Genomic DNA, 26838 nt, shown 5'->3' on the forward strand with positions numbered 1-26838 from the left:
TTACCATACATGCGCATATGAAAAACCATGCTGGACTGGGTTGTCACTCTGTATTTGCTGATGTGATCACTATGCTTTCTAAAGGGACAAGGAGAAGGTTTTTGTGTTTTTCTTGAGTTCCAGTCGATAGGATGGCTGCCACTTAAAACATACACAGGCAGGCAGTCCTTCTCTAATGACATTTAATTTAGGGATGTGTCAAGCATGAGCTCTATTATGTAAAAGTCCAAGTGACCTCGCTTGACAAAAAAATAAGGTTTCAAAGATGCATGACTTAAGTGCAAACTGCCCAAGCCTATTTAACATTTCTTGGCCTTCTCTGAAACATTATATACAGCTTGAGACATATGTTTTTGTAATGAATTTTGAACTGCCTATGCATCATCTTTCTGAGAACATATTAAAAAAAAAAAGTGTATATGGCACAACAAATGTGAAAACAATGTTCCTTTCTTTCCAGAGAGACTTTTGTAGCAAAAACAGTCTGTGACACATTCCTGATGGTTTCTGCTGATACATTTTCTAGAATGAAGAGTTGTTTTCAGCCAAATTCTAGAGGATGAAGTATTCAAAGATTGTCTGTTTTTCCTTTTTTTTTTCTTTCCTCTTGCTTGCTCTTTTTCTGCCACCCAGAGTTAAGCAGACAATATTTTCTGAAACAACAAGCGATTAAGACAGTTTTGGCTGCCGAATCCACAGTAGCTGAGGATTTCGCAGGCTATTTATTTGTGTCTCAGGCTGCACGTACCAGATTGTAGAAGTGTTACCAGCAGGAACTGTGAGGAGATGCAGTAGTGCCAGTGTGATGGGCAGGGTGGTGGTTGCTTAAGTACCACGGACAGGGGCCCCTCCACAAGTGGCTGGACCATCTGTTTATCAACCTGTGGGACTTCCGCCAAAGTGACTTCATCTGTCCGGAGCTTTTTACATGGGCGGTTCAGCACAGCCTTGACCCTTTTGCAGGCATCAGTACTTATGGTTCTTTGTCACTTGATACTTTTGAAATAGCTGTGTTTTCCTGTGAGTCCATGTCATAAAATTCTTGGTGTTCTGCAGCATGTGCAATTGTACCTCACTTTCTCCCTTTTGACAGTAGTCTTATGTGCATACTTACTCACCAGAGACTCCCCTCCTGTCTAAGAGTTAATTGCTGTCCTTTTATGTGCTCCTCATCTGATTTCACAAGACTTCAAAGATAAACTGTGAGGGCAATAATAATGCAAAACCCGACTTTCCCTGTTTAACATTTCATGGATTAAATTTCAGTGTTGTATTCTTCCTAAGTTTATTCCTGTTGTAGTATTAAAATTCTGTCTGAATCAATGAAGTACATCTGGGAAGAGATTGCATTGTTTTATCATGAGAATCAAATCAAATGGTTCCTTGATTATTTTTTTTACTGTATGGAGAAACTGTAATCAGGACACATAATTCTGAAGAATATCAAGATGGACCAGTCAAACCATTTCACTAGCTGGCTGGTGAATCACTTCTAAATGAAATTTAGGTTACATTGTAGCTCAATTGACATCAGCTGCTTGCTTCAGAAACATTCCCGTGTCTGTGCTCTACAACGTGGCAATATGATATAATCCACTGACATTGTCTACCAAGTGTTGTGCTGCTTATGTAATCCAAACATGAAATTTGGAATCTGAGAGTATAAGAATCTATTTTAGCATCAAAGATGCTAATCCTTGGCCCACCATGCAAGGAGGGTATGGCTTGCTGGTTACCTGTACTGGGAAATTATCGATGCATTTTTGTAGAGTAGCTATTTACTTACAGTAGCTGTGATTCTTGGAGGTGTTGTAGTTTAGCTGCTATGATTGAACCTGCATTGTTTTATGGAACCATACAAATTTAGGTGTTAAATCATAAGGAAATGAGAATGGATAAAGAGTGTTTTTAATGTAGGGGACCACTAGGCAATATAGGACTTGTATGACACTGTTTTGAGGAATTCCAGTTCTTCAAACATATTTTTGTGCCCCTGAGGTGATGTACAAAGGGGATGCCCACTGGCAATTCTGTATCACAGTTCCTGTTGGATAGCCATGACAAACTCATACTCATGCTCGGGTTGGTAATGATGGCAGCGAGGTGGGGGGGGACATGTCTGAAAAAATTTCTATCACACTTTAGACAGGTTTGTCAATAGGTTTTTTGTGTTGTACCAGTGATCTGTCTGCAGATATCCAGCCAGCCAGTGCATATCTCAGGTAAAAACTACACACAAGTTTTAGGGATACCTGTGTAGGAGGATTATATTTTTAGTTCCAAGCATTACACTAGCCTCCAATTTAATGGTTTTATGCTATTTACCAAGTATTGTTTTTTAAAACAAAAAAATCTCCTGTGGTTTGAATCCTTTTTGCACCTCAGCCTGCCCTTTCACAACTTGTCAAGTGTATTTAAAACTTCGTTGATCATATTTTAAAGGATGAGATCCTCATAGTGGGATAACATTGTCTTAGCTGATTCCTTTTCCATCAGAAGGTATCTCTGGTTTTTAGATGTCTGCCTTTTACCAGGCGTTCACAGTGAAAGATCCTCAAGAAGACGGAGAGCTTCTTTTGCTTGATGTAATAAAGCAGAAGTGTCACTTTATAGAGCATTTTCTAAAGAATACTTAATTTTTGCAAGACTCCTTACCACATCATTCAACAGTTCAGAAATGAGTGAAATGAAGACAAGCTATGGGTCACGTACAGCTTAATTGCATAAACTGAATTGTCACATAATGCATTTGATTATTTATATGGGTACAAATGATTCTGAGAGAAACTCTGCAAGATCAGTTGAAAACTGATCTGTGCAAAATGAAGTCAAATTTAGTGCATTCATGAAAATTTTGCCTAATGTATTTTGTCATTTTTCACAGTATTTACCTGTTACGTTGAGCTGATTGAGCTCTAATATATTTTCAGGGTCTCTGCGGTGTTGTTGACTTCTATACTACACTTCTAGGCTCAGATATGTATTCTGTGACAAATACTTATTTTGGTAATCTATATCAGTAAACTTTACTCTTCTTTAGCTTGCTTGTGTGTTTAGTTGTCTTTATTTTAAGCAGATACAACTTTCTAACAGCTGGGCATTGGTTAATTTTTAGTGTTTTAATCTGGAGCAGAGTAGTCTAAAGAAAGAGGTTCTATAAAACTTTTTGCAAGGATCTTTTTGACCTTTCTCTTTTCCAACCTTCTCCATCTTCCCGAAAGTTACTTCTTTCAGCTCATTTGAACAACAAGCTTGTATATGATAGGAGTTTTCAGTATTTGCAGGTTTCACTGCCTGATATAGCTTATTCTGCAACTAGTCTCCTGCTTGCCCATATCCATAGTTGAATCTTCCTGAGGGATGCACTGTGCTCCCCTAGAATCTTCAGGAATTGCTATTTGGAAGAATGGAAAACTTCTCTTACCTAATGGACTGAAGTTAGATTTCTTGACCGTTTAAGGAGGTGACTGATTAAGACCACAGAGCCACCTCCTTAGGTGGTCGTTGCTTCGTTAGAGCAAAAAAGTGTGCTTTTCACAGTGGGTCCTTTGAGCATGTTTCTGTGTTTCTTGTTAAGCTGCTAATGTGGTGTCCCTCCTTTGACTCACTTGGAACTTGTGGAGTTTCTTTTGGACATGCCTCCCTTTTCTGCTGGAACTGGTGCATCACTGCTATTAACTGGTTCTCTTCCTTCCTAAGTGAAGTGATGGCTGAAGCCCAAGCTATGCTACTTCATGTGTTGACAGTTCTAATACTTGGAAATATGCAGAGGTCTACTGATTCTGAATCCTCAGTAGCTATATGGTAGGACATGGCACTTATGGAAAGAGAATTTTGGAAATTTAGCCATCCTTCTTTCTCCTTGCTAGTTGTTGTGAAAACATTTGGATAGCTGTAAAAAAAAAAACAACGGTAAACAGGGAAAAGCCTTCCCCATATTTGATCACTCAACTTGGAGAAAGTCCGTGTATTGATAAATACTTCACTTATGAAAATAGGATTTATTTCCTCTGGAACTTAGTTTTATAATCTCCTTCTGCTTAGAAGAATACATTACTTACTGAGAACACCTGCTTTGAAAAGCTTTGGTTTTTTTATATAACTGTGTGGTAAGAACTAGTTAAGCATACAGAAAGGCAAAATTACATTTGAAGAAGAGTGTAGCCACTATTCTTAATTTCAGAAAGGTGGCAAAGTCACTAAAATAAAAAGAAGCAGCTTTTAACAGTTCTATGAGAAAAGTAGGAGGAGTAAAATCAAATGCTGTTTGGTTTCACAGCCTGTTTTAGAGGCAGCCACTAGAAATATGTGTTGCCATTTGGGTCTAGTAGTACAGATGGTTAAATGGAAATGCGATGAGGTACAAACATCTCAAATCATATTGTATAATGCTGAAGCTGTGATGGCAGCAGTAATTCTCAGCTTTCTGTCAGTACGTGTGTGCAGAAGAGGAATTTTTTTCTGTAGACGATAAAAACAGACTGCTTTTTCTTCCTGTAAGTGCAGAGAAGAACTTACTTCCCTGAAATCTGGGAGTCCTGTCTAACATACATTCTGGGATGTGTTTGTAATGACCATGAATATGAAACTACTTAGCGGTTTGGGTTTTTTTTCCTTTCTGTATCTTCACAAGATCTGTATCTTCATAGCACAACAAAAATAATGTGTTGTTTCAAGGATGTTAGCCTACTGTAAATGTTGCAAACAACTTGGCTTGGGTTTATAAGTCTAGTAGAAGTAGCAGTTTGAGTTATATGCCACTTTGAAGACACCACGGAATTTAAGCAGAATATCACTGAGTATGGAAAAGGTTAATATTCAATTTGAGTAGGATTAAGTGTGATAGAAAAGGCTTCTTTAGATAAACAATTTCCTATCCTATAAGGAGGCAGCAATACCAGTGAGCAACAAGCTTCCTCTTAAAAGCTCTGGTCTTGTGTTCAGTCATCTTTATGAAGTGTAGCTTCAAGTTGCTTTGGCCTTGATTTATTTATTTTTTTTTGTTTTAAATTTTGTTGTGGCGTTTGCATCTTCTGTGGTAGAACACCCACCAGTTGCAATAATAGCTTTGCCAAATGTATATGGAATTCTGTAGAACCTCTGGACTATACAATAAAGTGAAGAAACAGGGCTATTAAATTGACTGGGGAGGAGATTTCCATTGGGAATTTTATTTCTGCTTTGGCTTTCAAAATAACATGGATTACTGGAGTGGGAGTATATGTCCATAGGTAAAGCTGTAGCACGCAGAGGACAGGAAAAATAAGAAAGCAATGGAGAGAAAGCAGGAGAAGAGATAGATAAGAGTATATAACAGCAGCAAAGGACAGGTGAGTGATTTTTCCATTTCAATTTTTATCCTTTTTTTCCTTTATTTTAACTTTCACGCTCTTCTGGTTTATCAGTTGTTGCAAAATTTATAGTATTAGAGGCAAATTAAAAACAAACCAAAAAACCAAAAAAAACCCCAAACACTAGACTTTTAGTATATTGTATGTAAGATTAGTCTAGAGCCTTGTCCTGAGTTACTAATATTAAACTTGCATTGATTCTTTCCTTTGTTTCCCTTTTTTAACTTTTGCTGGTAAAATGCATAACAGAAAGAAACTTCCAATTTTTAATTTCACTCAGGTAATTAATCATATAGCTGATTTTTAAAACTTTCCTGGAAGCCAGTTAATTGTGACTGATTCTTAATGACCTACATAGGAGGAAAAAATACAGGAGAAAACTTAGTCTCGTGTGTTCTCATAGTGGACTTATGCTGTGGAGTTGTGGTGAAACATATATATATGTGTATGTATATATATAGAGAGAGGTATATACAGTGGCTAGTGCTTTTAATGAACAGGGTTGACAGCAAAATCAACTGAAATGGATTTAAAGTGTAGTATTTCTTATAGGTAGAGCTGCTAGTGCCACCTGTACTTAAGGTTGCGTGACCCTTTCCATTTTAAGGCTTAACTCTTAGTTACTTTATAACTTTTGCCAAAGTTCAGTTCAGACAGATTTTTCCATGCCAGATGTCTGCTTTGGGCTGAATTTTTTTAAAAGTTTCAGCCGAAGCAGTTCTGTTCCAAGAATAAGGCGAGTGAAAAGTATGCCGTTTCGCTTGTGTGAGAATATTCTGGTGTCCTTCTTTGATGCTCCAGTGCCCCCAAGCTCTGAAGCAAGGATTTGAAATTTGGCAATAGTTCAGCCTTTGTGTTGAGGATGTGCCTTTTGCCTCCCTGTAAAAATCCACCCAAATTTCCAGACCGGTTTACAAGGCTTTGAAAGATTGCCATTTGCATGGGCTTAATAGGAATTTCTTAAAACTTCACAGTAAGTTTCCTTTAGATTCTGCTCACACTGGGAATGCTCCAGGCAGAGTAGAGCTGCATATTTCATCCCACTTCTACTAGGAATTGCAACGGCTGTATCTGGGTGCTGACACTGAACTAAGAGCGGGCAGCATTTTGTCTTGTACCACCACCACCGCCTATTCCCATGTCCTATTCCTTCTCCGTGGTGAAGGACCTGGGCCCTCTGGAAAAAGAAACTATCTCATTCATCTGAAAGAGCATGACAGATGTAGAGAAGAATTTAGGAGCGTTTGTGTGTGTCTGGTTTGTACCATTCTTTTGGTCAGAGAAAATGTGTATATCATACTGGCAAAATATTATTTTCTTTTCTAGTGGATGTTCAGATAATAATCATTACGTTTTGTTGTATTTACCCTAGTTGAGTTGGGTCTCAAGGTTTTAATCATTTTACTGAACTATGTAGGCATCAATTTTATAAAAAAAAAAAAGTTAGGCTCAAAAAATGTCACAGTACAGTAATGTTATTTAGAGGTCTAAAATCAAGAGCTTACTTTTTTTCAAACATTAAAGTCTAACTCAGACCTCTTGCACTTAATACATTGTAGTACAGCCTCCAGCTTCATCACAAGCGTTTTGTGCTTTGTCCAAGAGGCAACTATTGGATTGGAATGGGGAAAGTGGTGTATTCTGAGGAGTCTAGGATTTGTACTTTAAAGGATGTGAATTCATCTGTTACAGAAGTTGGAACATGTGGAGTAAGTGAAGCAGAGACTTCAGGAATAAAAAAAAAAGGCTTTGTGGTTAAGACAATTGAGTACTGCTTGATGAATTGTGTGCAATCTGCACTTAGTCATGGTGTTTTTACATGATGCACTCAAATAACTGTTCCTAGGTGGCTGCTCTGCTCATACTGTGTGTTCTAGACGCTTATAACTGCAAATAAACTCAGTGGGAGATAAACGTCGTGTAAAATACTATATATTACTAAGGACAGGAAAAATCAGGTTCAAAGTATGTGAAATTTGACATCTGGAACTAGGGAATATTTTAATCTAATTGACCTAATGCCTCAGTTGCCTGTTCTACAGATGTAGAAATTACTTGTTCCATCTCTGTAGAAAGGCTCGTGAAGAAATTAATTGCACTTGTAGCAGGACTGAAAAATGAATATGCTATAAATAAAGCATAAGACCACCTCCCGTTGATCAGGGATGAAACAAAGCATTGATAAATATGTAATCAAAAGTTTATTTATGGAATAACATACTTGTAAAATACATTAAAAAATACATTAGTAAAATTACCTTTGCAACTCTGAAATTTCCAATGCTTACCTTCATAACCCTAATAATTCTTTTAAAATAAAAGATGTGATTTTTCTCTGAACTTAATAAGCATCCAACTTTCTTTTGTACAAATAGTCCTATTTTGCCAATCCCTTGATAGCTCTCTCGGTTCTGGAGGTGGAGTCATTATTTCACTCTTTGCAATTTCTTTCCCAATAAAGCACGCAAAGGTGATCCATATTGGATCTGTCTGAAGCTGATGATGTCAACCTATGGAAAGTGGTACTTTTAAAAACCGTATTAACTAATCCTTTTCATACTGATCCAAGCATAAAAACCCCAATATCATAACTCTGGAACTTAAATTTTCCACTTTAAATCAGCAGTCAAAATTTGTAAACTCTGTGAACAGTATTAAAATGCAAGTTTAATTATCAGTAACCTTTTAATTCTAAATCATAGCCACTTTGTTTTAGTACTAGTTGAATTAAGTATTACTGGGATCCTCATCCGTTCTGTTTGCTGTGGAGATGGAACGTGTACTTGCTCAAACCATTGACTACTACCTCACCATGATAAATTCCCCCTTTGTAAAGGCATGTCAACAGTACATCATTTTTATCACTTTGTAAAGCCAACTGTTACCTGAAGTTTCTTATGCAAAAAAAGATTTTGTGTGTTTTTTTGAAAGGGACAGGGTTACAACAAATAAGTGAATGTGTGTTTGTGGAAGTGTCTAGCTCACAGAGTGAAAAGGTTTGCTGCTAAGGTTTAGTCAATTTAATGCTTTGGCAATTATTTGTTGGAGTGGGAGAGCCTGCAGCAGTGGAGAGTTTTTGTTTGTGGGGGTTTTCCTTTTTTTTTTTCTTTTTTTTTCTTTTTTTTAGCATGGAGGTGAGAGGGGTTTTTGCCTCTTTAAACTTAAAGTAGTCATCAAACCGTTTTTTACTTGTTTCTTGGGTCATTTCCTCAGGCTGTTTGCTGCCTCTGAAACAGTAGATCTCTGATGGGTCTTTTGAAAGCTTCAGCAAAGCAAGGCATTTGACAGGATGTTTGTCATGCAGTATTTTCAGGAGAAAGATGGGAATTTTGAGCGGCTCAAAATATAGATCTTCCTTGGAGGAGCTCAGCTGCTAAGAAGAGCAGTCGTATTTGCTTAGCTGTGTGAAATCCACTTGCTTGTGGACAACTATTTTGGGTTTTGTTTTTTTTTTTTCTTGCCCCCCCCCCAAGACTTCCGCTTACTTGTGCGCTCTTCCATATGTGTTTTGAGCTGTGCTTTGAAGTTGGGCAACTAACTTTAAACAAAAGCTGTTACCACACTTCTGTGTAGCATCTAGCTTGATTTCAGCATGCTGATGTCAGTGATGTGGTTTAGAGTTAATGAAATACAATTCTTTGCTTGCTTTGACATCGGTTTCTGTAGGATTAAAATTAAAAAAGAAAAAAATAATCATATGACGCTTGGTTTGTTGTATAAGCCAAGTCAAATGGACTTTAGAATGTGATTAAATGGGTGTGCAGCTGTTTTTAACTGGCCAGGCATCTATCTTGACACATAGGTGAGATGAAGTCTGTGAGTTATCCTGTATTTTTTCCTCTGTCACCTCCCTCTTACTCCTTCCATGTCCCCCTAATAATCTAAGGAATTTCTGAAAACTCAGACTTTGTGTGGCTTTAGTTTCCTACATAAGTCATTCTAGCATATTTTAGTTCAGAGTGCCTAGATAAAACAATTTAAGATGCATGTTTTCTGTCATCTTTGAGCAGTGTACTTCAGTAACAAGATCCAAATAGTACTGCTTTGACTTTCTTGAATTTATATTCAAGTCTGTATTTTTTTAATAATGATTTTTATTATAAGGTTAAGGCATAAAATGAAGGGTAGGTTCTGAAAGACAAAAGCAAATATGACTGTAGTCAACAAAACTCACTTGTATCCAATCACACCATCAGTAAATTAGCTATGAGTATTCAGCTGTACTATTTCAAATCCATTTGAAAAAGTAAGTAAAATCTGATTTGAAAGACTCTGCTCTATTAAGCAGGGTTTAGTATGTGATCACTTACGTTAACTGTGTCTGAATGTTTTGCTTTTTTGTCTTGTTTTTGGCAGCAACTTGAATTAGTGGAACCAAGCGGCTGGATTCATGTTCCTTTAACAGATACTCATAAGAAGCCTATTCGCACATTTATGATTCAGATTGCTGTTCTAGCTAATCACCAAAATGGAAGAGACACTCACATGAGACAAATCAAAGTGTACACCCCGGTGGAAGAGAGCTCTATTGGTAAATTTCCTAGATGTACAACAATTGATTTCATGATGTATCGCTCCATAAGATAAAATTTCTTAATGAGAAATAATAAAGGCATTGATGGCAGTATCATTACTTAAGTATTTAAATACTTAAAGAGCAGGGTTTACTTCAGTGTAATTGTATCTTTATGTTTATACTTTGTATGATTTTGAAATAAAGATAATCTTGTGCTGCAGTATATTGTAGTCTGTAATTTTTTCATTACTTTTGCTTGCAATTTTTGAGTGCTCTTGTACTGTCTGAGTCAAAAAAAAACCAACCAAACGTATTTGTGACCAGGGATCAATAATTGATTTGATATAATACAGTTCTTTTTTTACGTGGTTTCTTCCCCTTCCATGATCATGCATGGAAATAGCTTGTTCTATAGTGTTACTGTTTATTCCTTTATCTAAAAGCTGCTCTTTTTAAAGAGCACTCTTCTTGAACAGAGAGAGTTTAAAAACATTACCAGTAGTATTTTCCCATCATTGCTTATGTTAATGCATTCTACTCATTTCTGTATAGTTTTTTTTCTGCTTTAGTAACTGTCTGCATGGATTTAGCCTTCTTCGTAACTGCAAAGTACATCACAGGATCATAGAATATTTCAAGTTGGAAGGGACCTATAAGGACCATAGAGTCCAACTGTTTGCTCCTCATAGGACTACCTAAAACTAAGCCATGTGACTAAGAGTGTCATCCAGGTGCTCCTTGAACTCTTGAGAGGCTTGGCATTGTGACCACTTCGCTGGGGAGCCTGTTCCAGTGACCAGTAATGAAATGAAGATGACAGTGACATGAAGAAAAACAAACCTTTCTAGATTACTCAGTACAGTATATACATTAGTATCATATATACATTGGCGTATAGGTTATCTAAACATGATAGCTGTTCAAAATGTGAGCGGAGTTAGGAATGCTCCAACTTCATACTAGAAATGAATCTGAAGATCCAATGCATCTTCTAAAGTACCGAAAACTCAAGTATATAACACAAGGTAATCTCAGACTCATAGCATGGGGTTTCTTTAATTAAAGTATAGAACATTGCAAGGAAAATGTTTGCCTAGTCTACTTGCTATAAGTAGGAGTATTTAGCACTTCTAATGTCTTGTAATCTAGTTACTACTTATTTCACCTTTGGAGAAAATTAAGTAGATTTTAGAAAGAGAGGCTGTTGAAGTACAAGGGTTTCTTTTTAAAATGTTCCGTACTGATCATACCCATTCTTCCTCCTAGCACCCTAAAAATTGATGGTGAATCCAGACTAATCTAAGCCAAGGAAAAGTTATGACACTGTTTTTAATTGTGACTAAGGAAAGGCGAATAATAGTGGAAGATCATCAAACAATGATACAGCATCCTTTAGGGGAGAAAGAAGGTGAAATAGAGGAAAATAGGAGGGTTGTCAAGGATAAAGATTCAACTGTTGAAATCCTTTATATACTTAATGAAGTAAGCTGTTGTTTACTGAACAGTTTTGTCCTCTGGCTGAATTCCATAGTCTTTAGGAGGGTGATTAAAATGGGCATTTCCTGATAATGAACCTTGTAGAGAAAGAGAAGTCCATGACTAGCCTGAGTTCTCTATTTAAACGCATATTCAATCATTTCAGGAGTACCTTAATGGTACTTTACCTTTCCATGTACAGGGTGTATCAACAGCAGAATTCCCGTTCAGCAGAAGCTGGTTCAACTGGTGCTTTTCACCAAATGTGTCCATTCAGTGGATTTCATTATATAGCGTCAAGGAGTTGTACGTTCATATTCACTTATTTGAAGAAAAGTTTGTACTTTTGATGTACCACTTCATATTTTGCTGTCAAGAAAAACAAAAGAAAAACCCCACCTGGATTTATTCACTCATCGTTTTAAGTTATTTGTTTGTTTTATATTATTTATATGACTGTATATTATTGTATATAATATTTGTATGATTGTATATTGTTTGTTTTATTGCCAGCAATTACCATCTCCATGGCTGAGCTTCTCCAGATGCTTCCATGGCTGTTCACTAAACTGCATCTGTGAAAGTTAGATCCTTGGTCCTTCCTTGGCCCTTTAAAATAAGTATATTTTTAGTATTGTGTGGAAGCAAGCAATCTGTGGTAAGACTGTGGGAGTGAACAGTGAGTCATGTTGATGAAGGTGGGAGTAGATTAAAAGAGAGAGTACAACTAGTAACTCCTTCAGCTGCTACTGACAAAATAATCTATGACCATGCCTGAAAGGCAGTATAAAAATGCAAACTCATTACTACAATTTGTGTCTTGCTCTTTGATATTTGGTGTTACTGGAAAACAAGTGCAGTGGCCATTCTAAATCCATCTTAAATCTTTTCTATGTTGTTTCATAACAATTGTAGATACATTGCATTGGTATTTAACATCTGTGCAAATATGTTTGTTTTTTAACATTTTTGGTGCTTAGTCACATAAGGCTGCTGATTTTTAAGTGATGAGATCTTAGAGGATTGTGTTTGAAAATAAAGCAAGTTACTGCCTTTGTGTATCAATATAGTACTTGGTATTTGAATTGGGATAAACAAGCTGGTCTGCCAGACCATTGCAGGAAGTTTCTACACACACGTTGTGTTTAGCTGTTACTTCTTTTTTTCTTGCTCATTTTTTTCAGACACACAATTGTCTGGAATCTTATCACTTGAGACAGCAATTTTATGTGACTAAGCACCAAAACTGTTGAGCATACAGGTTTTTCCAAAGACTGAATTTGAGAACAGAAAGTTCTTGTAATGTTAATTTAGTTAAAGCTTATATATTACCTAGCTGCATGCTTCTTTGGAAGGCGTCAGCAAGTGTTGTAAATTACAGCTAACTGCTAATGTATGCTAGAGATCCAAAATTGCGAACCTAAAGAAAAAATGGAATGACTTGTCTTTACAGTGAAAATTCACAAAAATAAACATTCCTAGACTCATGTACACACAGTGCTGATGGAATACTAGAACCATTTTGATGATGATCATGAATTTACAGGTTTTTAGCAGAAACAGGAATACGTTTTAGCTCAATATACTTGTCTCATATTCACTTCCTGCTCAGTCTGAAAAAGAAATTTCCTTTGCATCCTTTAACAATATCTTACATTCATGACTATTTTTTATTTTATTTTATTTTTCCCTATGTACATGCTTTGGCTGCTGTTTGGAAGGAGACAAGTCCTGGGAATGTGTAGTCTTTGGTATGTCCGAGTTGTCAGCTTCTTAGTAGCAATGAATGTAGAGCTATACCTCTAAAAAGCATAAAGTCAACAATTGACCTATTTGCCCTACAAGGTGGTTTTACAAACGTTAACTTCCGGAGATGCTAAGAGACAGGTTGTCAACTTGTTGCCAGCTTAAAGCATACTTTTTTTTTTTTCCAATGAGCAAACAGGACTACTTCTTCAAAGTGATGAAGAAAAAATAATCAGATATTCATAAATGTGGCTTGTTAAGAATCATAACTGTGCCTAAACATTAGGGTAGTTACATGAATATTTTGGCATGCTTTTCCAAATATGACAGAGTAAGGGGTACTGGTTACAAGGGCAACTGATCTTAAATAATTTTGATCCATGGAAAAAAAAGAGCTTTTATAAAACTTTAAAAATTTTACATGGTGTATGCTCAGAGGGGACTTCTTCGCTATATGTCAAACAGAAACATACAATCTTTGCGTTGTTTTTAGCAAGCTGACTGCGAAATGATGATATTCAAAGTTTAGAATTGAATTCAAATCAGTGACATGTCTATAAGGTCAGGTACCTTCTTTACACAGGTGCTTTTTCTCTGGCTGGAGACTAAGATTATAGTGGATGATTTTGTGTTATTACTGTAGCAGTATCAAAATCAGCTAGTTCATCAAGTAGCAACTATCCAAGAAACTGAGCCAAGGGAGGTCAGAATTGTTTGTTTCTCAAGCATTATAAAACTCTTTAGAGCTGTATGCTGCAAGTAATGCTATCAGGGAGAGGAGAGGTAGCCAGGAGGCCACCTTTATTCTGTGATGGCCTATTGTGGCCATACCTTAAAATACCTGATAATTTATAGTCCCTTACGACTAATGTGAAAATGGACGGAACTACAGAGATTTTTATAAAATATCATGACTAGTAAAGTCATGAACTTTCTCTTTTGTTTAACAATGAATTATAGAAAAATTCCAAGTTAAGACTCACTCAGAACATTCTCTAAAGCCTGCTCAGCTTTTTGAAAGCTCACTCTGGTAAGTGGATGAGGACTTAATTTACTTGTTTCTGTTAAAGTTGATGGAATAGTGCTCATTAATTTCAAAGAGTATTGGGTTAGGTCCTTTTGCATAACAAATTCCAGTTACTTTTAAGCCTTAGGTTTTCAAACTTCTGTTGTAGTCTGACTAATAGTGTTATTTCATGATGATTTTACCTCAGTCTTTTAAATTTTGCATTTTTAAAATGTTCTTCACTTGCTAATATTAAAGAAAAAGAGAATTGCAAGTTGCACCATGGCTGAAAAGTTGGCAGTTTTCTAAGTTCAGGCAAGATATAAAAGTATATCCTGAACTCTTATGTTTAATTGCAGTATCAAAAGCAGAATTATAGGATACGTGAGAAATGAAAGGTAGGAATCATCTTGTTTTAACTTGCGCAATGGGGATTCCCCACTCCCAACTGTAGCTGGAACATTGTCCCTCACTGTCACAGCAGCGAACAGTTTATAATCCTAAATGGACTCACTGGAAAACTAGAGAACCATAAAAAGGGGTAAATAACAGACTATTAGTATATTATCTGTGAATTGCTATGATTAACTGTATTTTATATAGCAAATATCACTCCTTAATTACTGGATGGTGTTTTCCATACATTTTGTCATGCAAGATGATGTCGTGAAGTAGTCTTTCTCTTCTCTTGTGTGAGAAACATCTGATAAATATTGAGTAGTGTAATATTAAGGTAATATTGACCTTTTTAAGTGGGAGACAAAATGGAAGATGTATTTGTTCTAAGAAATTTTGACTTGGCAGTGATCTGAATCATCACTTCAAATAGTAGTAATTTAGGGGTTCTAAAACTTTTTTGGAAGATACCAAACTAGGGCTTTCTGCCTTGCAGAATAGAAATTTGATTCCTAGTATAAATGGAAAAGCCTTTCTTTAAATTAAACCTTGGCTTAATTCTCTTTGTAGACACTAAGAAGAGGGAGGTAACTGAGTGACCAGGATCTTGAGGAACTCCTGCTGAAATGAATGAGAGTAACTGTGTTTTGACTAAGTCATGTCTGTGTGTCTTCTCAGTACCACAGTGTAAACAAAAAAGGCAGATGACAGCAGAGGGAGAAAAGAGGTATTTGCTCCTGGTTGCTAAAATGGAGAATAGCAAAACATTTATGTTTTGCTTAAGCTTGCATAGGGAATCTCTGGCAGAGCTGTAAGTTAACAACATATCTGCTTTGTCTATCTTCTCTTTCACTGTGAAGCAGATTTTCAGATAATGATACTGTTTTAAAGGTAAACTTTGCAATAATGCGATTTCTGTATGTAATTCCACTTTAAAGCTTATCCTGTATTTTGGGTTTTGCTGTTATAATTCAATCTGTAGGGGAAATACTTCTGCTAACACCGTGTCTATAGGTGCATAACTGAAGCACTTCAGTTGCTGCCTTGGTGCTTGCTCTTAACTTACCAAAAGGCATAGCATAGTGTTTAGTTAAAGAGGGATAACCTTATGTTTTACGTGGGATACTTGATATGAGATCGATACTAGCTTGCGGTCTGGCTCGAAGATCTGTGTACGTGCCATTTTCCGTGCTTTGGTGTAAATGTAGAATATCAGACTCGTACTGACTTTTAAATTGTTTTTTATATAGCTACTCTGACTTGAGAATGCTTCAGATGCTAGACTTCAGATGGCTCTCACCCAGACCCTCAGTTACTTAGACATGAGTGACCTGCTTAAAGCATCACTTGCTGCCTAGCTCTGTAGTTGCCCTAGTCTTCACAAATAGGCCTGCTACTAGGCCATGGGGTGCTTGGAGCTCTAATTCAAGCTCATGTTATTGATAACCAAACATGAAGGCTATCAGACGAGGTGTTTACTGAACAGTTGACATGTAGATAGTTTTCTGAGAATCAAAGGCTTAATCTGCCATGAATGAAGTATGAGAGATCAAGAACTGAAGTGAGTTTTACTCTTGGGACTTCTTCATCTGTCTTATAATAGTTTGAGGGAACAGGCTGCCCAGGGAGGTTGTGGATGTCCCATCCCTGGAAGTGTTCAAGGCCAGGCTGGATGAGGCTTTTGAGCAGCCTGGTCTAGTGGGAGGTGTCCCTGCCGCATGGCAGGGGGGTTGGAACTAGATGATCTTTAAGGTCCCTTCCAACCCGAACCATTGTGTGATTCTATGAAACAGGATTTCGGCTTGAAATCTGTTTATACGCTAGAGAGAGATGCCCAGATTGCCAGTACTGATTAGCAAAAGCACGTGAACTTGTGTGTAATAAATGAAGTGATTGAAGAGTAGGAAGGACCATGGAGAGCTACCGGTTATTGGGAAGGCAAATCATCGCTTCACCTGGTACAAAGTGAGCCGTGTCACTAGGCATCTGGCCGTTGCTTGAAAAATCCACACCACTCACAAAGCAATAGCCAGCAATGATGGTATTCGTCTTGAGTCAAGAACTGCATGTGAAACGGGTGCTCAGGCAATTCATACCACCGCCTTATGAAGTAAGTTGGGCTAGCTGCTGAACAGAGCGCTGCTTGCAGTAAGTCAGGGTGACAAGACTGGACCTAGTAATTACAGCTGAATCACATTACATCCTATAGAAAAAGAAGGAAAGTAACAAGCTAGTGCAGTAAACTTCTCAGGAAATCTTGAAGACTTTAGACATTGTCCACCATAACTGTGTGTCTTTGTTTCAAGATGATCAGTAGGGTTTTCTGTAACTCCTATTTTCAGGATGGTTCTGGATTAGTAATACAAAAAGTGAGAGGTCGTTGCTATTCCAGGTCTAACTGAAAGAATAATTGGTCATCATTGCTGTTCCTGTGTTCTGGTATGTGAATGAATTATGGAGATAATTTTCAGTGGCTCTTTTTCTTGAAGTAACCATCCAGCTCTGCAGCTTAAGTAGAATGCATCAGAATTCTTTGGGATTATTGGAGTGACCCCAGCTTGATATCAGCACATGCTTGCCTACATGGGGGAAATGCAGATTTGGGGCTCTGAAGAGTACATGGGTAAATGTGCCCTAGAATGCTATGATTCAATAGGACTTGTTTAATCAGTGGTAACCTTTGGGCTCTTACTCCTAAATTTTGTCATTATATGTAAATGGTTATTAAACACTGATCGATTGATTACAAGAATGCTTTGCATTCCTTTGCATGTATACACAAAAATAGCTGTATATTTAATATTTAATTACCACATTATTTTACTACTTTAATTAAATGCAATAGGTTTTTGCTGGAGCATGAGATAATAATCTAAATGCAATTAAAATATTCATAATATTAAGAGTATATACACTGCCCTCCAAAGACAGATTGCTGAGGCTTCCAGGCAAAGGTATTGGGTGGTCTGCTGTTGGTTTGGAATACTTAAGTGTTCTGTTTTAGATCAGAAAGGTGTTAAGGTGCTTTTATAAAACTGTATAAACCATCATTAAACATTGTTCATTGAAGTAAATTTTAAGTAATCCTTCACGTGACATATTTGCTGTAGTTCCAGGCTGACATTTCAACAAGCTGTTTTACGTCAGCCTAACAATTAGCTGTGACAGTTTCTCCATTTGCACCAAAGAATAAACATTTCTTGCAGCCAGTGAACAGTATTAGAGTGGTTTAGTTTAATGGAAGAGGGGGAAAAAAAACCCAAATAATGAAAATGATGCTAATAGTGGATGGAGCTAGAGGATATAATCCAGACATAATTATATATGAAATGAGAAAGTAAGTTTGGGATCACTGAAAGCATTAAATATCTGAACTCTGATCCCACTGAAGTGAATTACCACTGTTAATTATAGCAGGGAACAGTTAAGCCAATATTTAATACTTTAATTCAAGTAAATTAAATGGGATCAGTGACTTCCCGGTTATGTAGATAAAACCAGGCCGACCTGGAGCAGTTTTGAAAATTTCTTTCTCAAATGCTTCTTTCAATATACAAAAGTCCTTTAGGAGTAAATTCCTGAGACATTTAGTTTGTTGAAATCTTTTACCTTGTGTAAGATGAGAGCATCAGAGCTCTGCCATACTTACTTTTTGAGAGAGTTGATGGCTGTAGGTCCATTCTTGTGTTGACTGAAGATGCCTACCATCATCACACTGTTGACTGGTTATCTTCCCCCATCTTCAGGAAAGCACAGTGATGACTTAAATCTGACAGCTGAGCTAAGTATGATTTCCCAACCCCCGGCCCTGCCCAGGCAAGACAGGCTGATTTACAAACACAATTTATATAAATTATTACTTGCTTTCGATTGAGTTGGCACTTGATCTCCAATGTATGGGATGATTCACTCGTGTAATTGGCACACCTGACGGGTAGTAACTGCTGGTGGGATGGGTTGTGATGAGTGACTTAGCTTATGGGTGATGGTAGGCATGGATGCAGTAGTCTTGCACTTGCTGCATCTAGAGCTGGGAGGTGTGTTTTTAGCATTAGTAGTGCTTAAACTTTTCACCGCCACTTGTTCAAACTGAAGTTTGGCAGTTGAACTAATACAAGTTGAGAAGGAAACGCACTGGGTTTGGGCTCTACAGCCTGATATTATTGCGTATCAGTAAAAAGCTCACTCAGACAACTGTATCAATTCCTTGAATTAATTTTGGTTTCTGAAACCGAGCTAGTAAGAACAATTTAATTTTCTATTTTTCATTGATTTATTCTTTAATTATTAAGGGAAATAACCCCCAAAAGAAATAATGTGCATAACTTGAGTAAAAAAAAATTAAAGCTAATATAAATTTAGCTAATTAATCAATTCAAGCAAAATGAGAATTGTAAGAAAAAACTCATGTCCTTCTAACTGAAGGCGCCACTAAACTAAAAGTAATATTTAGCAAAAGGAGCTGTCTCAGTTTCGTGAGTTATAGGACTGTAATATTGTCTATAGGGCAACATCTAGCTTACAGAATTGATCAAACGGAATAGCTAATGGCTGTTTCATTTCAATGTTTACTATATTTTTGTACTGGATTGTCATATAATCTGTAATCTTAAACAGCAGAGGAGAAAACAGTCTGTAAAATTGATTCTTATTCACGCTAGGACAAGCACTATCATGCAAACAAAAATTTATGAAAAAGTAATGTCTAGGCATTTTAATTAGAAAACACCTCACGAAAGGAATCGTTCTCTGCATTTGTGCACTTCCTTTCAAAATGTGTTTCTCACTCTGTTTAAACTGATTAGAAATTTCAAGTAAAAGGTGAACTATAAACTCTTACTGCTCTCACACATTTGTCTGCTTTTCTATAAAACTGCTTCAGGTTTCTGTCCTGCTGCCATTGAAAATCAGCTGTAAAATAAATAGGAGCTTCAGGGTAGAATCTTTAATCTTGGACCATACATCTCTGAAGAGAATTTCTACTCTTAGGAACAAATAAACCCACACAATCTAATCCTTCAATTGTCTTTAAATTAATCCTCATGTTCTGTTTGTGATTTCTGATTTTTTTAATTTTTTTTTAATCTTTAAACCCAATGTCACGTTTATTATAATACCTACTGCTAGGCCAGGTTCTTGTGGTAGCTTGTATTCAGTATTAAAGCTTATTCTCCTGCTTTTTATTAAGTATGCTTTATCTGTTCTGCCTGTTGCAGATATTATTTCCCATTATTTGGCAGGTCACCGTGGAGAATTACAGTGCTTTCTAACGGTACATTTTCCATTGGAAAACCACCAATGTGATCGATAGCTTAGAGCGCAGAGATTTAAACCAAAATCTTAGTGTGTGGAAATGCTTACAAGCTATTGTTAATCTTCTAGTAGAGCTAGCTGGTTTTTCAATATAGTTATGTATGCCTTCGTTATGTTTTATTTTCTTACCTTTCAATGTATTGAAAAACTAGGAGAGAGTCTTTATTTTGTGTTGCTTCTCAACTAAGTCTCAAGATATTCTACACCTTCCTAGTATGTAGATATGTAAACCTCAGTGGAAGCACTTGTACCACATCTTCTTGCTGTATCCTACTTACCCATTCCTACTGTATTTTCATACTTTTATTCAATGTGGTTTTTTAAAAGCCCACAATAAAGTAGTGATATAGGTAATGCAAAAATAATTTTTTCTATTAGTTTTCATCTTCTTCCCAAACTTCCCTTTTCTACCTCCAGTAGCAATCTGCTTTTGATTCTTCCTTGTCTCTGGGTTTTTTCTTGGTTTTTTTTTTTTTTTTTCCAGATTTTATAGAGGCTTTTTATCAAGTAGTGATACTTCTAAAAGGAGATAGGTTATCTGGGTATGCCTTAAAAAAAAAAAAAAAAAAGACATGATTTGGTTTTGGTATTCACCAGCAAAGTGCTTTTGTCATCCCTGGCTCTCTAAAATACTATTTTCTGAGTGTATCATTCCCATCAAATATCTGCTTAGACTGCTTTCCTCCAGATACTGTAGATGTCATTTCTTCCAGACAAGGGCAACCTCATTAAACCAGTGGAACAGTGCAAGAGAGGAGCAAGTCAGGTTTTGCGTATTAAATTAAAAAGATCAACACAAGTATCTTGCAAAGGTTGCAATGACAATTAGGTTTCTATTGTCAAAAAATAGGATATCTACATTGTTTGTGCATTCCTCTTGTTCCCATAAATTATGATGTGGTCTTTATATTAATTATTTATTCTTTTTTCTCCACCTTGTTTTAGGAATGAATCAAAATAGCACAGTGAAAGGAGTCTGTTACCTCTGGCTCATCTGGAAATTTGAAAACTATAGAGTGAATGAGGTGAAGTCTTGCAGAAAGGGAGGATATGGATTTTTGATTAAGACAGATTGCTGTTCTGGAAAGTTGGACTCCATCTTTAGCTTCTCACGTAATGATTCTAGCAAAGTCACTTAAATATTTTCATAGGTGTTCACTAATTATCTGTTGCTTGGAGGATTTACTCTGAAACCCTTGGTTCAGATTTTTTTAAAGTACTTCCTGTTCTCAGAGATTGCTGAAGGCACAGGTTTGCTTGCATCTTCTATTCTATCCTACTAAAATGTTGGCCTGTTTGGAAAAAAAAAATAATAAAAAAAAAAATCTTTGAATTGAAAGCAATGCCATTCACTTATATTGGGGACAAAATAAGCTTGCATTCACTTAGTCCGTTTATCTGGATTCTGGTGGCAGCTCTAAATTTCTTGCCATAGAAGTCATCATCTGTGGACCCTCCTTCACCCACTTGCAGAGGTTTCCTCCCTGGTCTTCAAACTGGGCCCAGACTTATCTCCAAGTCTGGGTGCTTTCCCACCCTAGCCTTTAGTTACCCCCTCTCTCCCATTCTCCTTCTCCAAACCTCTCATCTGTTTCCGTCCCTTTCCCAGATTATCTGTGGCAGCATTCTGTTATCCTGTTTAGTCATAATTTTTCTCACCCAATACCTGGTTCCGTAATTTTCCCCCCAAATCCCATATCTTCCCATTTTTCCACCTGCTAATCCTGAAGATTTTCCATCCTTTCTCAGCTAGCCACAAGTAATACCACGTTCTTCCTTCCCATATTGCATGGTACGTATTCTGCCTGTCAGCTCTTTTCCCATCCTGCTGAAGTAGCAAGATGATGAGATGATGGAGAGCACAGGGGAGAGATTTTTCTGCTTTTGGTTATAATAGTCAACCCAGCCCAAGGATACAATACCTGGAAGCAGCTATTATAGCAGTAGGTTGACTTTGCCCTTTTGGCTTCGTGACAGATCATATTCAGGATTGTTCTGTGGGGCGTGCACTTTTTTATGCTTGGCCAAAATTGGGCAGACTTTCATAGATTGTTATAGGTATATCTTCTACTCTCTCTCCTTTCCCATCTAATTCCAGAAACTCTGCTGTAAAGCATTAGAGTGCTAAAAGTTTCCAAATAAAAGATTGTGAGAGTATTTCTCTGAAATGGCTGAATAGTTTTGGCTGGAGTTTTCCAAAATAAATTCAGCCTGAGGCAGACAGCTGGTATGGGAAATTTCAGCTAAAAGAGTTGCAATTTGGCTAAGTTTTGAGAAACTCAGAAGAGATTTGTGAGGGAATTAACCCTGGGTAATGTTTTGTGTTTCACCAAATATCCTCCTCTGGGCAATATGCTTTGTCACTTTGTGTGGACATTCTCATTGGCTTAAAATTTGTTCTCTATAGTAACTACTAAGCTTCAGTAAAGAGAAGAGCTATTTTTATTTGGGATTTATAGAGTCAAAGACTTTTAAAAATAATTTATTTGCTTCCCCAGACTAGTTGAAGTAGCTTCCTATATAGGTATAGTCTGTCAGGGCATTTGTATTGGAAATATCTCCATTCTTTTGTACTTGTTGTTAGCTTACACCAGGGGTTTGTGCTGGAGTAGCACTGTCACAGAGCTAGCTCTCTTCCACAGTTTTAACTTACCACCGTCTGTAGCACCATGCTGTGAATCCGCTTCCCTAGCGTGCAGTCCGGATAGTAATAAAAGCAGCAAAGTACACTCCTCCTGCCCAGTTCTCCTTAACTACTTGTGTGAGCCAGACTTAGTCACACTCTTGTTTTTCAAGCTCTGTCATTATGAAACTTTTCTTTCTTCTTTCTTAGCGCCTCCCCCCCCCAGCTTTTCCGGGGTTTCAACCCAAGCTTACCTTCATTACTGCAGGCCTTTTTGGGATAATTGTGAGTCCTTGATTCCTGGTATATAGCTGTAATGTGCCCAGCCTGTTTAAAAAGTCAGTATCTTCTGTCATGCAAGGTTCTCTTTGCTAGATGGATGTTCCAACCATCTTTATTGTCTCAAAGTACAAACCTCACATACTTTATCAATCTTGGCCTTCAAATACAAGACTTAATACTGGACATCAAGCCTATCAGGAGTTTCTAAACTCTGAACCTCCTAAACCCAAAAGCTCTGCTGAAGGCAAGGAAGTACTTGACAAAGACAAATCTGATCATATGGAGCCTTTTTGTGCTCCGGTGGTCCTGAAGCACTCAAAACCAAAATGAAAGCAGCCAACAAAACAAAAAGAAAATATGTCAGTTCACCCCAGAAGATAATTAAGGCATAGGAAGTTTTTCCCCATCTATTTCATGTTTGCTCCTATTACCATCTGGATGGGTGAGTTGGGACAGAGGAGTGCTACCTCAAGACAATCTCGCCATTGAATGTAATTTCTTGTTTCACACACCTGTTAAAAAGCAATTTGCTAAAAACTGAGCACTGTCAAATTAACCAATTAAAATCATGAATACCAAGGAGTGAGTAGGGACTGCTTTTATTTTTTTTCCTCCCCATGACTTTTTCAGTACAAGAATGAGAGGATATCAAGTTACTTCAGCAGATGAGAAAATAAGTATAAGATAAAGTACAGAATAAGTAAAATAATATTGTTCTCAAATCTGTATTTAAGCTGTGTAGCTTCTGACTGCAGCAGGTTGTAGAGATTTAAAGCTCACATGGTTTCTAAACATGACTGAACAAATTCATGGGAGAAAAATCCATTGAAGGTCATGAAATACAGAAGACATAGGCCACAAATTGTTGTAGATTTCTGTAGTGCTGGGTGAAATACCACTACATGCTTGTCCTCTTACGCTCTTCCCTAGGCATTTCCTTGCTGGCATTGGTCTATACCAGTTCCTTTTCAGGAACAGGATGGTGTCAAGCCCTAGAAAGACTAAAGAACTTTTGCTTGGAAAAGGAGGAAGGGATAATAAGGGAAACAAAAGCTTGGAGAAAACAAAGTGACTATGGGATGCAGCAAATGTGATAAAAGGAAGGGGTGTTAGGTTCAAAGTATCAAAGATGGAAAACCAGAAGTGGAAGGGGTGCTGTTCAGAGTACTCTCCAAAGCACTAAGAAGTGCTTGAAAATATCTAAGGACCTGGTGGGTACTTCCCAGGGGCTCCTGTCAGGGACAGGTTGTTGAACTAAATGGACCTTGTGGTTTTACTTGATGCTGCCATTTGTACATTCTTCCGCGGTTTAAGTTCTCAAACATTTGGCTGTTGGCACAATTTGCTTAGAATGGGAAGGCAACTGAGAGTAGAAACATTGTGATTTGAGAAATAAGCATTGTGTTTCTCTAGCCCCAAAAAGCAAACTTTTGAGGGAGGAATATGTTTAATAAAGGAGCAGGGGGAGAGACCCTAACTGTTTTCTCATGACAATACACTGAGGAAATGTTTAGACTGATATATAACCTTCATAGTGTTATGTTCTATAAAATTGGCAAGAGCTTAGTTCTTAGTCTGAATGCTATGCTTGTTTTGAAATTTAAATAATAAACAATTTATATATGTATATATTTTAGCTTAAAATCACATTTTGTCGGATTTGGCTGTTAATAAAAGCTTATGGTGGAATCAGCACTCTGTCCGTCCAGTGAAAATATGAACAGGACCACACAAAATGCTTCCACTGTGTCATTTCTTTTACTGCTGTTCCATTAAAATAAACTCCTTGCCACAGAACTTACTTGTCATTTCCCACTTCTCAAAAATATCACAAGTAGTGTAGTTTCTAAAGCTTTTCCACTTCTAGCTTTGGTGTCTACTTGACTGTATTTGCAGAAGATCCCTTTATATTCCTCCCTGCCATTCCTTTCCAACCACATATATTACCGGATCTTAAATATACTGTATTAAATGCAGTTTTTGGCCAGCACTGCTTACGACTAAACCTAGGCTAGGCAGATAGTGTCATATTCATCTTGGTTTCTGCCATCACTGATTGCAGAAAGAAAGTGCTTTTGATCTTAATGTATGTATTCTTCAGTCCATGTCTACTTTAGCGTTTACTGAGATAAATTCTTCTTGAATTGTATCTTCTTTTGGTTACAGTACACTTTTTCTCCTAGATTTTATAGCTTACTGAGCTCCACTGAAGTAAAAAGAGAGAGACTTTAACTTTATGGGCATTTGTTGGACTGGATAATTAGCTTATCTTGCTTGTATGTTTGCGCTGTCTCCTATAATGCAGTCCTGTTGTCATGTCTGCTGGGCTTTCTGAAATCATAAAAAACATGAGTATATTCTTATTAGACTTCCTTGATTCAAAACTGCTTCTTGTTTCATCTGACAATGGGATTTCCCCCCTTTTTTTTACAAAGTATGAGAATAATTCTTTAATGTGTGTTTTCAGTACTCCTGAGGTTTTTCTAAGTTACTTTTCTGAAGGCAAGTGCATAACTAAAATTTGTTTAGAAAGCGGAGGAACCGGTTTAGTAGAAAAATATTTTATGATTTCAGGTTCATACGCAGAAATGAAAATTCACAAAATTTCTTTGAATGTCATCATAGAACTCAAAAATGTAGGTAGTGATATCTTAAAATCACTAATGCCCAGCAAGTCGTGAACTGGGACTCTGGATGTTCAGGATGAGTTGTTGTCGTGTGAAGTTGTTATTCAGTACCACCAAGTTTGGTATTTCCTTTGGCATTATATCACCTTCAGAGTAGGCAGATAGAATTAAGATGATTTCCATAAGACTCAACTATACCATCATGATTCAAAGATGGTCTCACAAGTGATAAGAATACATGAGATTGGTTTCCTAATAGGGCTATAATTCTATTCTGGTAATAAGACACAGGAAAATATTAAGGAGCTGTTAACATCCTTAACAAAAGTTTTTGTTTTAAGCATGATTCAGGATGCACTTTAGTTTGCAAATAGATTTCCTTCATCTCTTAAAATCCTGGGATCAAATAACAGCGCTCACTTGCTCCTACAGTTGATGAATACTTACAATATTTTATTAAATTTTTCTATGCAGTTAGTTTCCAACACCTTCTTTGAGTTTACAAGGGTGTGAATAATCTGCATTTACGTGCGCTGCCAGTAGTGTTCCCGAGCTGGCAGGCAGGTAGTGCTAACTCACAGGGCTGTGCTTGAATGCATCACTTCTGCTGTGCTCTTACCCTCCGCTGTGCCAACAGCTGAGAGAGCTGTGAGTTTTCCCTACACTCACATCTTTCTGGCTCATTGTCAGTCAAGCCATGCCAACTGCACCAGCCAGTAAAAGCATATAGGAAAAATAAATTTGTCATAGGAAAAGTACAGAAAAGTGATTACTTTCACGCAAGACTACAGTAAAGGCACTGTTAAGACTACACTTCACTAATGCTGAAAAAATAGCTTTCAAAATCAGGGGGTTTTGTCAGTGATAGTGTGCTTGAGGACACTTCCACTCAAAGGCTTAGGACCAAAACTTGTTTTTTAAGAACTGCTGTAATGTAAACATTTTTAATAACTCTGAACGAATAAGACAACATGATATCCCTGTGCTGTATCATTCTCAAAGAATTCTGTGTAAATAATAGTAAAGGGACGTGCCAGCTGATACACAAGAAGATGCAAGACGTGTAACAAAAACTATGTTTGATGATGAACCACACTTTTTACAATGGTTTATTTGTTGTCTCCTAACATAGCATTTTTCAGGTTATTTATATTTTTGATGTAAAATAATAGAAAGTAAAATAGTTGTTGGAGTATGTTTGTGGCTCTTAGAGATACTCAGCAGACTTTTTTTTTAATCTTTCCTAAACACATCTTATTATTTCCTCTTGTTATTATAGAGAGGGGAAATCAAGCAGACTCCTTTCTCTGTAGAACTTTGCTTCTAATTACAGCTTCAGGATTTGTGTGATTGTTTTCTGTCTAATTCTTCCAAAGAACTTTGCAGGACTATGCAGAAGGCGTTGTGATGATGAATGCTTTAGCTGACACTTAATGTTGTTTAGTCTTGGCATACTAATCTAAATAATGACAGTTTGCATTTTTTCTTACTCATACGTGTTT

General features: G+C 37.0%; 1 protein-coding gene across 3 annotated transcripts in view; it reads left to right on the forward strand.

Annotated features, from left to right (window-relative positions):
* The window catches only part of ANAPC10 (anaphase promoting complex subunit 10), a 37434-nt gene extending 27348 nt beyond the window's left edge, over positions 1-10086 (forward strand). Inside the window, exons 5-6 of one of the 3 annotated variants that reach the window (XR_010071211.1) lie at positions 5232-5330; positions 9708-9843. Coding sequence is in view for 1 of the 3 variants with exons in the window: in XM_063335929.1 (XP_063191999.1) it covers positions 9708-9938 (231 nt within the window). In the remaining 2 variants the exon portion in view is untranslated. Of the gene's footprint in view, positions 1-5231; positions 5331-9707 lie in introns of all 3 variants that reach the window. The other 2 variants (XR_010071210.1, XM_063335929.1) reach the window with 2 other exon arrangements.
* The last annotated feature ends 16752 nt before the right edge of the window (positions 10087-26838 follow it).

Source organism: Chroicocephalus ridibundus, chromosome 5 (assembly GCF_963924245.1).
Source record: "Chroicocephalus ridibundus chromosome 5, bChrRid1.1, whole genome shotgun sequence".
In the NCBI taxonomy this organism is placed as follows: domain Eukaryota; kingdom Metazoa; phylum Chordata; class Aves; order Charadriiformes; family Laridae; genus Chroicocephalus; species Chroicocephalus ridibundus.